The sequence below is a fragment of the Camelus ferus genome, chromosome 12, assembly GCF_009834535.1.
Source record: "Camelus ferus isolate YT-003-E chromosome 12, BCGSAC_Cfer_1.0, whole genome shotgun sequence".
In the NCBI taxonomy this organism is placed as follows: Eukaryota; Metazoa; Chordata; class Mammalia; order Artiodactyla; family Camelidae; genus Camelus; species Camelus ferus.
The window spans coordinates 10,305,365-10,318,643 of record NC_045707.1 but is presented as its reverse complement, the minus strand read 5'-3'; the positions used below and the strand labels follow the sequence as shown (position 1 = coordinate 10,318,643).

General features: G+C 61.5%; 1 protein-coding gene across 9 annotated transcripts in view; it reads right to left on the bottom strand.

Annotated features, from left to right (window-relative positions):
• TBC1D22A (TBC1 domain family member 22A) overlaps positions 1 to 13,279 on the bottom strand; it is a 242,286-nt gene that overhangs the window by 60,779 nt on the left and 168,228 nt on the right. For 6 of the 9 annotated variants that reach the window (XR_004324394.1, XM_032492502.1, XM_032492504.1 and 3 more), the window contains one exon: positions 4,276 to 4,403. The exons of the other annotated variants lie outside the window; for them this stretch is intronic. Coding sequence is in view for 5 of the 6 variants with exons in the window: in XM_032492502.1 (XP_032348393.1) it covers positions 4,276 to 4,403 (128 nt within the window). In the remaining variant the exon portion in view is untranslated. The remainder of the gene's footprint in view (positions 1 to 4,275; positions 4,404 to 13,279) is intronic. 9 annotated transcript variants of the gene reach the window in all.

The following is a 13,279-nucleotide window of genomic DNA, read 5'->3' as shown; positions in this document are numbered from 1 at the left end:
GAATTGAAGAGGACATAAAGCAATGGAAAGACATTCCACATTCACAGACTGCAAGAACTAACACTGTGAAAGCGTCCGGGTCACCCAAAGCGAGCCACAGACTCGAGGCGTTTCCTATCAAAGTTCCAAGGGCATTTGTCCCAGAAATAGGAAAACAAACCTAAAACGTGTCTGGAACCACAGAAGATCCTGAACAGCAGAAGCGATCTGGCTGACGCCCTAATACCACCTCGTGAAGGAGAACCACAAACCAGAAACTGCACCTCAGCGTCCTGCCCCTCAGGAGGCCTGCGTGTGTGGACCCCTCCGGGCGGCGCCTCTGCAGCAGGGCCCCTCTGGTGCAGGCACGCCCCACGCACGGGAGGCAGGACACGTGGGAGAAGCTGACGCGGCGGGACAGGAGCCCCAGTGCCCACCCCAGACAGCGTGTCGGGGGTCAGCGCCCTCTGCAACAGGGCACATGCATACCGACTCCCGTGGTCTGGGAGGAGGTCAAGCAGCTCAGACAAAAAGGTGGCTTCTGTCCCAGGGCCTGCAGGTGAGGGGCTGGGCCTCGGGGTCACGGATCCTGGGCCCTGCAGGCACCTGTGCCCACCAGGCCTCAAGCATGAAGTGCAGCCAGGGACACGGGGAGGGGGTGCGGCCCCCAGACCCACCCCTGCACCCGGGGCACCGGCCACTGCAGGGAGACACCCAAGGGGCAGGCCCTGGGCTCCGGGACATAGAGGCCCATGAGCCCGGAGCCAGGGCCACCATCCCTGGCCTGCCAGCGTTACAATAAATAAAAGCCGCACTGGTGGCTGTTTTTCCATAGATAAGCAATTCAGGAGAACGTGCGTGAGGTCCAAAGACAGGGAGGGGCCGCCAAGGCTCAGCAAGCCCTGGGCGAGCAGAGGGCACGGGCTGAGCGCCTCTGGTCACCCCGGAGCAGGCGGGCCCTGGAGTCACAAGCTCCCTAAATGCGCAGCTGTGGTGCTCTCCTGCCACAGGCTCCCCGTCCCCTACAGGGGCCCCCGAGGAGGGTCCCGGGGTCCAGCCTCAAGAGGTCACAGTGCCACTGTGCACTGTCACTCCTGTGACCTGTGGTCCCATGGCAGGGTCAGCCTGGGGTGCTCCAGACACCCCAGCTCTGTATCAGCTAAACTATGTCCCCCCAAATTCATAGGTTGAAGCCCAAACCCCCAACGGGCCCTTTAAGGAGGTTGACAAAGGAGAGGCCCTAATGCAGCAAGACTAAAGGAGGCTGAAGAGAACCAGACATCTCTCTCTCTCTCTCCACGTGAGGCCTGCAAGGACAGACTCTTCTCACAGGGCATGACGCTCAGACCTGCCCTCAGAGGCCCCTCCCAGGGACGTACGTGACTGGTGTCCAGTCTCAGGCCAGGCGCAGCCACGAGCGGCGGTGTGGCCCTGGGAGCGGCTGGAGGAGCCGCCTGGCCCAGGGGGGCCCCACGAGAAGGGCCGCACGCCTGGAAGGCAGAGGGGCTGAGCTTTCGCCTGCCCCCCAGACAGACGGCCGCTCACAGGCAGGAACCCTGCGTGGCCGGAGGCCAAGGGCCTCTGCCCTCCCTCGCATCCAGTGTGCCCCCTGCCCCACTGGGGAGAAGCCAGAGGGAGTGGCTCCAGCCAGCACCTCCATGGGGCCCAGTGAGGACACGGAGACTCTGAGAGAGCCCCCGGGAGGCTGCGGGTCCCCCCGGAGCCCACACCAGCCCACAACGGCACCCAGCGGCCTCTGCGGAGCCTGATAAACTCCAGCTACACTTCTCTGTCCACACCACACAGGAGGCGGTGGCTGTGGCCCAGAAACACCCCTGTGACCTCTCCTGTCAACCCGAAGCCCGTGCCTCCTCCAGACAGAGTGGGGCCGGGGGGAGGGGCCCCGAGGAGGAGCAGCGAGGGGCGGGAGGAGACGACTGGGACAGGAGCCGCCCCGACGGCCCCGACTCCCCGGCTGCAGACCGACAGCACGGGAAACACGCCAAGCATTCGAGGTCATCAAAATCCACGCGTGGGTCCAGCCGTGGAGGGCGGGATGCATTCTTGCAACAGCCCAGGGACGGGGAGACTGAGACCAGCCTGGCGGCCTGCTGGATGGGGCCTCACCACCTGCTTCCGCCCACGGCCGAGGCTCCCGGGAGCTGGACCACGGCAGCCGGCGCGCGGAGCCCTGCTCGTGCGGAGCACATGGGGCGGCCGGGGAGCAGGGGGCGTCTCCCCGCTGTCTGGGCTGCTTCTGGGCGGTCTGTGCTTTCTAACCGCCATCTTTCACGCTTGCGACGAACACCCCGCGCTCAGTTCTGTGCGGTGCCTAGTTCCCAGCCTGGGCCAGGGCGGGCGGCACCCATCCCAGAGGGTTTTAAGCTACTTTCTAAGGGGTTAAAGAGTCAACAAAACCTGTAATGGCCCAGCTAATAAACACCCAGCTTAGGGGAGAGTAATCACCCGATCGCCAGCCTGTGATTACCAGGTACTTTCATTGCCAAAAGATGCAATACAATTTCATGGTTACTTGGACCTGTAAAATAGAAACGCCCCCCATTTTTAAGATATGAAAAGGTTCACGAGCAGGGAACTGTCAGCTCAACAATGAGCCCGTGGTACAAATGAGTCAATTCATGACAAAATTTAATTTCAGGAAAATTAACTCAATAAAGATGCCACAATTGTGCTTAAAGTTTTAATACCTATTAGGAGTTTTAGCGAAGTGGTGCAGATCCATTTTCTGGCTCCTCAAAAGGCGACTGACTTAATACCTAATTTATTCGTAATGGGGACAGTATTACATGGAAGTCTGTGTTTAATGAGGGGACCCAGGACCTCGGCCTAACCCATCATGAGTGCAGAGCGTTTGCAGTTTACGGGATATTAAGTTTTGTTTCCTGGGATGTTACAGGGTCCTGATTGATAACACCCGCTGACGGCCGCTTGAACCAAACAGCCCCCAAAAAAAGGCTTTATGTCCCAGGAAATGTTAGCGGCCAGCAGTTCTGTAGCTGCCGAGTACCTAGAAAGCCAAACCAAAGTGGGGGACTTGGGTGCAATCTACTGACCAGTCTTAATTTCGGTCGTGAACACCATTAGAACGCACAGGCTGCGGCAGAGGACAGCAAAGGCGAAGCATAGCGCCGAGAGCCACCCAGCGCCCGTGGCCCCGCACAGGGCACACGGCCCACCAGGAACAAGGCTTCGGGTTACTGTTCCAGACAACCTGGGAGGGGCGAGCTCAGGGTGTGAGGTCGGCGAGCGTGGGGCCCAGCGGGGCAGCAGCCGGAGATCCCCATCCCGCGGGAAGAACACTCCATCCAGACCAAGGGCGCCCTCGACGGGGGAGGAGGGCTGGCCCGTCCAGCCTGCCCCTGGGCCCGGCCTCCCACCACCCCCCGCATGGACGGCCACAGGCGGGAGCCCAAGCCCACGTCTGGACTCCTGCTGCCCCACAGAAAGCCCGCTGCCTGGGGCTCCCACTCCCAGCCTCCGAAGCCAGCTGCCCGTCCAAGGCCCACGAAGGGATGACGCTCAGGGCAGGAACAACTCGGCTTCCCAGAGTTCAGAATGGAACCCAGCCTCCACAGGGATCCCATTCCAAGTCCACACAGCAGTGGCTACTCTGCACATGAGGAGGAGAGGCTGGCGTGCAGACCCGCAGCACGGCTCAGCGGCAGCGAGTGTCTCCACCCAGATGAGAAGGTGCCAGGATGAGCAACAGGACACTCGAGGGAACAAAGGTGGTTTGTTGCAGAAAACTCAATCTCCTGAAGAAATGAATTCCATCAAAATCGGTGGAGAGGAGAAAATTTCATATTGCTCTGACTCTGTCAGTGATCTTCAAAAAATCCTTATTATGAATAACTCAAAACAGACAACGTGCGAGTCCTGAGTGTGAATGTTTCCGGCAGCCGCAGCCCAGGCTCATGCCGGAGTTACCAGCCTCCTCGCCACGCTGACCCACCCCGGGGACCGGAGAAAATGCAAACTGCCAGCAAGCCCTGGGGACGCTGTCACTGCATGGTGGAATGAAATTCAGCTACAAATAAAACTGCAGAAAGTTCCTGCTCGACCTCATACCTAATCAAACGACAAGAACACCAGAAACGGACTTCAAGGCCGCATTTCCATGGAGAGGATGCTCCGAAGACAAAGCCAAGTACGGCACAGACCCGGAGCAGAGCGTGGCCAAGGCAAGCTGCGGCGGACAGGGCCCGGCCCTCGTCGGGGGGGGGGGGGGCCCGGCCCGGCTCCTGGCCCCCCTCCTTGGGAAGGGTGGGTGCTCACCTGGTAGGTGTCCCACAGGCGGACGGTGCACCTCAGGGGCAGCTCCCTCATCAGCAGGTTGTTCATCCAGCGGAAGGCAAACTGCAGGTACCTGACCTCGTGCTGCTCCAGGTGCCGGTGGACTTGCTCTGCGGGAGACGACACGGGCCCCAAGGCTGTCAGGAGAACCCGAGGTCCACCAGCAGCCCCGCATCCCTTCCCCGAGGCCCCGTGCCCGCCTCAGAAGCCCCTCCACCCACCCCAGCACCGCCCCCCAAGGAGCAAGGAAGTAATGAGTGCTTTCTAGCACAAGGCTCTTCCTCTCGTTCCGCCACGGGCGGCGGCGGAAGAAATATCCGGGATCACGACAGCTCCGTGCGTCGAGCGTGTGCCCCATGTGGGGTGCCCCGTGTGGGACGCCCCATGCCCCCCACCAGCAAGGTGAGCAGCCCCCTCCTGCCTCACACATGGGCACGTTGGTCTGAGAGGCCAGGGGACACCCTGGGACCTGAGGCGGAGCCCAGGCTGACCTGCATCTGTCTGGTCCCACGGGCGGTGTCCCAAGAGAAGGGACAAGCTCCTGGCTTCCAAGACACCTTCAGTCTCATGCCAGGCAAATGCTCCATGTGCTCCCACCCTGGCCAGTGAGGGGGCAGGCAGACACACCCCCGGACCCCCAGTTTAGGGCCCTGAGGGGAACCGAGCCCGCTGCGCGATCTCCCACCAGCCACAGGGTCCTTCTTCCTCACAGAGCTGCACGAACCGCATCTCCACAGCCGAGTCCCCAGCGTCCCCCACCCAGCCTCCCTGCAGGGTGACAACAACCACTGGAAAGGCTGCAGATCTCAGGCGCTCTGCGGTGTGGGGTCCTGGAAGGGCCCCTCCAGGGGGCAAAACACCCTGGCAATCCTGGGGACTAGCGCCTTTTCCCAGCATTCTGCCCACCAAGTGTGCTCGAAGGACCTGGGGAGCATGGGCGCTGCCGTAACACTGAGCAGATGCGGCCAATCCTCCAGGCTGGGAACCAGGGTGCTCCTATACTGACTTCTTTGAACCGGGGCCCCCGAGGACTGCTAACTGCCCTGTTTCTGCACACATCCCTTCTCCCACGTCGTGACTCACACATTCCTTCTCTCTAGGTCTTACCTCCCCCATCAGCCTGCCCTGAGAAGCAACCCTGAAAAGAGTTCTCCCAAAGAAAGTTCTAGAAATGGCACACAAACCAGTGTGAGAGAGAAGCTGGAGCTCTGCTGTTCACGGATCTGTCTTTACGCCTGTTCCTGATCACTTACAACGGCGCAGGAACTTATTTACAGAACCACTAAGCAAGAGGGAGGGGCCGGGGGGAGCCGGAGGACCCTGCCCTGAGACCCTCACCACGTTTTAACAATCGGGAAGGCAGTGCCGACTCCAAGCGTATCCAGTGGATTCAGGTGACTCTTCCTGGGTTCCGGAGCCCTGAGCATTTGTTCACGTCCCTCATCCTGCACAGCAAGGCGGAGGCTCGCCAGCTGAGGGGCCGGCAGGACCCTGACCTCCCAGGGTGCCCCCTGGATGCGATGCCCATGGGGTGGTGGCCTCGTCTGGGCCCGGCAAGCGGTGAGTGCCTGGCACGTCCGTGGATGGGGGGAAGCGAGTCTCCCGGCCAGGCCCCGTGCCCGCAGCGCCGTGGGCTTCCTCAGCTACAGGAGGGCGCCATTCTCGAGCGGGGAAGACAAACAACCCTGACAAGCGCCTGGGGGGCACATGGCACCGTCCTGCCGGAAAACGGCAAGCCACCAGTTTGGGAAATTAAACACATATTTCTGGAACATCTGTCACTGAAGGAACCTAACCAGATAAAAATTAACCCTTTCCACCTGAGGGGCCCCCCACCCCGTCTCAGGCTCGGGCAGAGGAGCCCACCCAGCCAGATCCAGTGGCCGACAGCCCTCCGGCAGCTCCCGCCCGCAGCACCCTCACCTGCGCCCGTGTGAGGCCAGCGAGGTGGCTCGCCCAGGGCTCACATGAGCCGCAGATGGGACCGCAGACCATCGCCCTCCTTGTCCTGAAGTGACCCCACAGACCCTCCCGGCGTCCCTGGGTACCAGCTGCCTGGGCACAGCCGTGCCCTCTGCAGACGGGGGCGGACCCCTCCTCCACAGGGGGCCCCTCACCCACCAGCTCTTTCAGGGAAGCTAATCAGGGCCTCCACGTGCCCCGCCGCCCGTGACAGTGAAGCCCCAGAAGAGACACGGCCAGCATCCTGTCCTCCAGGAGCCTGGCCACTCGCAGGAGAGACAAAGAAAACGCAGCCTTGAGCCTCCAAGTTGCCTCTTTTATCAGGATTGCCGACTCCGAGTGCCCAGAGCTTCTGGGCTTCTCTTCGCCCTGCCGCAGGCCCGAGCTGCTGAGCGGGGCTACGGAGGCCACCTCGTGCCCACCTGGTGGGGAGGCGCCTTGGGGGAGCGCCCGCCAGGCAGCCCACCCCCCGGCCGGGCCACGTCAGCTGGGTTCTGGCCAGCAGGAGCAGCCACCCCAGAACAACAGGGGGCAGGCCTCGCTCACGCGGACCGGCCTCTGTTCTGAGGCTGGGGCTTCTCTGGAAGCAGTGACAGAGAGTGACAGAGCGGGCCAGCCACCGCTCTCCCACCACCTCCTAACGTGCCGCCTCCGACGTGAGCGTGGTGAGAAATGGACTACTAAACTCTGGGCATTACTTTCAATTTACATACATCAGAGTGCAAATGTTTATGCTGAAAAGATTCATTTTTCCTGTTTTGTAAGTAATTGTGAGCAGATGCTCCATCACTGATAAAGGTAATTTGGTTAGCAATAATTCTGAATTTGAAATTTCCATTCCACTGGAAGTCAGAGTGTACACAGAGCGAACGAGCAGGCAGATGTAATTATTGTCATCTTTCAGGCTGAAGAGATAGATGCTTTTCATCAGACCCTTCCGCGGCAGGCCAGGGCGGGGACTGCTGCAAAGTCACAGCAGGCGGCTGTCCCCCAGCGCGCGCTGGGCGCGGCACCCGGCACCCGAAGCCGCGGGCCTGCAGACGGGCGCTCCTGCTGCAGCATCCCGTCTCCTCAGTTGAAAATAAAAATAAACAACACACACACACTGTGTCCCAGGATTGGCGCTAAAAGGAAAAAACCTGTACCCCTTCGACACGGCAGAGAAACACGTGCTGTTCACGCGTGGCCAGCGCCACTTAGATTAATTTGCCCAAAGAGTGAACGCAGTTGCTCGCACAAAGAGACCCGCCCAAAGCCCGTCCACAACGCCAAGCACAGACGTGACCGCGTCAGGCTTCCGCGGGCAAGGCCGGAATAGGCTTTGAGGGGGGAAGATTTCAATTCCCCAATCTGTTCAAAAGAGAAGAACAAAAACACGAGCCCACTGTCACTGAACACGGGCCCCTCTGCGCCCAAGGAGGCCCTCGCCCTGGGCTCCCCCGCCTCGTGTGCAGGGCTTGCTTTACGGTGAGAGTAAACAGCTACACAGAGGCGCCAGGCCCCAGAGGCAGGGCTGAGCCGCACCCCGCGAGGACCCAGGGCCCACGGCCGTGCCGAGGGGGCCGGAGAAAGAGGCCGAGGCAGAGGGCGACACGCACCAGGCCCGGCCCATAGCTCCGGGGAGCAGCAGCCCGGGGCCCCCGCTGCAGACTGACCTGCCACGGCCGCCCAGGGGGGTGCACCAGGGGGACAGAGGCCCGAGCTGGGAAGGGACCGGGCGGCAGGGGGAGTGAAGGACACAGAGCAGAATCCAGGCCCTGTGGTTCCACTCTCCAAGCAGCGGACACCCCCCAGCAAATCCTCGCAGGCCAGCAGTCCTGCCAGCCCCACATCGGGGCAGCGAGGAGGCCTGAGTCTGGGTGGCTGGACTGCCCTCTCCCTCAGCAGAGAGCCCGGCCAGACTGGTGAGTCGTGGAAAGACCTCGAGTTTCAGGGTTAGGAGAGCTGGGCTCCAAACCCAGGTCAGCTTCTGGAAGGTTCTCTAGGCTCTCAGGGCCTCCAGGTGCCCCCCTGGAAAACAGGGCGGGCCGCAGCTCCCGCACAGGACCCTCTCAGGAAAGTTCCTGACACAGGGGAATGCCAGCAGTGGGCACATGACTGGGTCCAGACCAAGAATGGGGAGGAGACGGCAGCTGAGCCTCACCCAGAAATAAAACCAGTGGAAGCTCTGACCAGGCAAATGGGGCCTCCACCAAACAGCCAGGGAGCCTGCTGTCATCTGTCTCCATGATCCAAGCTGTGAGCAGACGCAGCTTCAGGCCGACAGGTGCAGCTCAGGCTCCCCGTGGACTCTTCCCAGCAGCACAGCACAGGGAGCGAAGGGACAGGGCAGAGGGGACTAAAGACGTAAGGACCTGGACACACGGGGGCAGGAGGCCAGGCTGGGGGCCGTGGGTATGCAGGACCAGAGACGGGAGCACGAGGCCCACCCTGCAGCCCACGGTGGGACGCACCTTCCCAGTGCCGGGTGGGGTCCCAGCTGCCGGACGTCAGGGAAGAGGCGCCGGGGCCCACGACGCGGTCAGTCGTGCCTGCGCGACGACTCCAGACGCCCAGGCTCAGCAAGCGTCCCAGCGGGTGAACACGCAGACATGCGGGAGGGTGACAGGCCCTGACGCGGGGGCCGAAGGAGCTCCGAGTCCCAGGACCCTCCCCAACCTCGTCCTACTCCTGTCTCCCCCGGCTGGCCCTCCTGAGCTGCACCCTCTGTGACATGCTTTCCCAAGGTCTGCAAGCCACTCAGGCAAGTGACTGCAGCGGGGCCCGGGGACTGCGGCCTTCATCACTGCTCGGTCAGACGTGCGGCACCTGGGGGCCACGGGGCATGGCTGGATCTCGCAGAGAACAGAGCCCTCCGTGCGGGGGCCTGACGCTAACTCCGGGCGTGCTGTGGGGCATCCACTTTGGACTCGTGTTTCAGCAGAGGACTTCTGCCAGCATTAAAGGACCCTGAGAGCTGAGATCCAGACACACATCAGGGCAGGGGCCACACTGCACTTCCCCAAAAATCACTCCTCCCAGGCCAGGCCGTGTGGTGGCTAACCTCTCACGGGCTCCCCAGGGGAGGGTGAGGAAGGTGGCTCAGACCCTGGAGGCACCACCCACTTGTAAAGCCGTGGTGGCACAGCCCCAGGAAGAGGTCACAGCAAGCCGCCTGGCCTTGGGGACAGCGACGCCCCCACACTCTCGGGACCCCAGCATAGACAGCAGCGTGGGAAGGAAATGAGCCTCCCAGCAGGTCGTAAAGAAACCGTGTTTATCTGACACCACCACACACCATCTCTCCATCCCTAGGGACATGTTAAGGTCTATTTTTTTGACAGTAACATAATCTAAAATACGAGTTCTTCTGGCGCTACACAGAATCGCAGCGACGCAGCATTAAATCATCCCCACTTCACAGATGTCTTCATGGGCCTCAACAAACACCTCCGAGCCAGGGCCATTTCCACCCAAGGTTGCCGCACGGGGCCTGGGGGACAGAACGCAGGGGACAGAGCGGCCTTCCTGGGGGCCCAGGCACGGTACTGACTGCTCCAGAAGCCCCATAACGGCCGCCCTGGCCATGGACACAGGCAGATCGGGGAGGCCCAGGGGAGACGGCAGGCGGGTTAGGAGCCAGATCTGGTGGGTGGGGGCTGGAGGGGGCCCGGTTCTTGGCTCCGTCCCACTAACACCTGTGGAAGGTTTTAGGTGGGGACAGTGATGATGCTGACGGGGAGAGGAGCTCTCAAGGCCGCAGTGTGGACGGGATGCCATCAAACCTCAGACCTGGTGTCAGCCGAAAGGAAGTCTGACCCTACCCAAGGCCGCCCGGAAGTGGGGGCGCGCGGCCTTCCCAGAGCACGCCTCTCTCTCCGGGTGCGCATCAAGACTGAGAATGCGCCATCAACAAGGATGTGTCTCAGTGTGACTCCCACGCCCCTGCTGGCCCACACCTCCCCACGCTCAATACTCCGCTGCCCTTCGGAAGCCTTTGTGACCTCTCCCCACACTGGAGCTGACACCGCCCACCTCAGGGCCCCCCCAGCCACTCCTGCCTCAACTTATAGAGAGCACCTGGGACCCTTAGTGGCTTTGGTGGCTTGAATGGCTGACTATCCCTTTGAACTGTGGGCTCATAAGGATAAGAAATCCTGATTCCTTTCCATGTCCTGGACCCAAAGGGCAAGGTAGGAGGAGTTTTCCATGAAAGTGGGATGAAGGGATGGATGGAGGGAGGGGTGGAGGGAGGGGGGGGTGGGTAGATGGACAGAGGGAGGGAGGGAGGGAGGGAGGGATGGATGGAGGGATGGGTGGGTGGGTAGATGGACAGAGGGAGGGAGGGATGGTTAGCGGGTGGGTGAGCGGATGGATCACAGGAGAGAGGAGAGGAGGGAGGAGGTTGCTCAGTGAGGGAAGGGACAGAGGACAGGAGGGTGGAACTCGCATGTCTATGGAAAAGCACTGAAGCACTTTCCAAAGCGATTTCTATGACCGACACTTTCCTCATCACCTACTGGAAGACTGGAACACAGCTGAGAGAACGGACGTGTTCTGAGGGAGAGAAGGCATGTTATTGTGTCTCTGAGTAGAACCTTCGTGTAGGAAAGGGGATGAAATCAAACCACACACGTGCGTGGAGGGACTACGTATAGCTCTGGGCAGGGAATTACTCGTTCTGGCCCATGCTCTTATCAGGAAGAAAACAGAACAGCACAGGTGGCCCTACCTGTATAATCTAAGGTGCACTTTCAGAGCAAACAGGACGCGACCTAAGGTACACACGTGAAAACCGCGACACTGGTCTGGATGAGGGGAGAGAGCACAACAGGTCAGTCCACCTGGTTCCCGCTCCACGTTCCCGACACCACTCTGGCCACGCCCGCTGGTACTCAACCCTCCCGACAGCTCCTCGAGAAGCTGAAATGCCTCCCGAAGCTGTCCAGGTCCGCCCCAGCCCTCCTTCTCTGCACAGCGCTGCGCTGGTCAGCGCTGAACGACAGATCCTCTGGGAAGAGGCCTTGATTCCCAGCACTTGCCGATTCTGCGGCATAAATTCTGCTCCTGAGGCCACGTGGATGCGAGTCCCGGGACGCAGAGGTGGGAGGAGACACCGGCCGGTGCCCACCTGTTCCAACCCCTCCTCGGGCCTGTCCCCACACACACCCTCCCGGCACCCCCCCTTCACCCCCCCTTCACCCCCACACAGTCCAGCACCCACAGGCACGTCGCTGCTTCACCATTTCACACCAGCCCCTACTCAACACAGCAAACGGCCACCAAGGCTCAGAGCTGGTGCCGTCTTCCACGAAGCCCTCCCGGACCGCCTCCACCCCGGCCGCCACGCCCTCACTGCCAGCGTCCACAGGCATCTCAACTCATCGGGGCCTGTGTGGCTCCAGTGGAACGCCCCGGGGCCTCCACTCCCGTCTGTCAAGGGCAGATGCTGCCAGCTCCGACCTCACCAGCTGCCAGGAAGGGCGACGAGGTGCAGAGTGCCCAGTGGGGCCAAGCACGGGACCAGGCGGAGCTCCGTGGGCAGGGGGCACCCCAGCACCCAGAGGGCACCTATAATTGCTGGGTGCGGAAGCATTCCAGGCCACGCCCCATGGAGACCCCTGGTGCCCGGGGGCTGGGGCCCCCCTCCCAGACCAGGGGGCTTCAGAGGCCGTTCGAGAGGCATCTGAGCACCCTGCACGTACTTCCCTCCTTCCTGGCACCTTGCAAATTGACAGAAGAGGGCAAACATGGTGCCCGAAACAGGCAGAAAGACAGAAGTGAGAACAGAAAGGTGGACAAAGTCTCCCTCAACGGCAGGGCGGCTCCAGCCTGCACCAGTGCGGCACACAGCAGGAAGCAGCCCCGCACCCTGGGTCCACGGCACCGCGGACCCAGCGGGGAAGGGCGGCTGGGGCAGAGTGGGGCCTCGAGAAGCCGCTGGATGGCCTGGTGCCTGTAGCAGCCCTGCCCTCCCCACCTGTCCGGCCCCCAGAACCCGGGAGGACTTCACCACAGACTGAAACCGTGGGTCTCTGCATGGGGGCCCAGGCCTGGCAGAGGGCAGGGGACTGATCGTGCGGAGAGCTGCGGGCATGTGCTCGGCCTGCACTGTCCACGGCGCAGTGACAGGGTGTGACTGCAGGCGCGGCTGGGAGCACGGACACAGGGACCCGTGGCCCGAAGTACGGAGGGTCCACCTTCGTGAAACAGCAAGTGCCCCTCCTCCTTCTCCCAGCGCCGGCAGCTGACCAGCACGGGAAGGACTGTGACCTCGGTAACGAGAGGCGGTCCTCCTTCCCCGAGCCCGGCCCCCGATGCTGCCCCGTCCTGACCTTAAGCTGGACGCTGGTTCTTTAAGGGAGGGAGATAAAACGGCTCAGGGCGTCTCCAGCAACGTGTAAACACGATCAAAAATGACTTCGGGGAATCACTGCAAAACCAGATTTGATGGCCTACATTCAAAACCAAGACAACCTTGCCTTCTTAAGATCAAGGAGAATCGCTTTATTTGGACGTCTCTCCTTACAGTTTAATTAACTACTCTCAGTTTGGCCATAAACCTGGAACATAAATCTCGGACACAGGGACGCAAAGATACCATCATTGAGGAGCAGAGCAGCCACGCCCCAGCTCCGAGGGCCCTGCTCGTGCTCCACTGCTCACCGGGTGGCCATCGCTGCCTCCGGCACAAACATGCTCCCCACTTGAGCGCCCCCCAAGTGAGCCAGTGACCCTGGAGCTGCCTTCTGTGACTGCTCTGCTGAGTGGTTCCAGGAGGAAAGGTCAGCCAGGTCACAGACACAGCGTCTCGAAGCCAAGCAGATTCACCTGCCTCGGTGGCCCGTGGGGGGGGGCACCCAAGAGCTGAATGGGGACACGCCCGCCCAGGCCCACCCACCCCGTTCTCCGGCTGTAACGTGGGCTGGGTGGTGGTGGCCAGGCCTCCCGGGACCCTGCAGCCCAGACCTGCAAGGAGAGTTGTCCTTTGATTTTTAGAAAGTAAATCCTGCTCTACCTGCTCTCGGGAACACCTGACCACAGG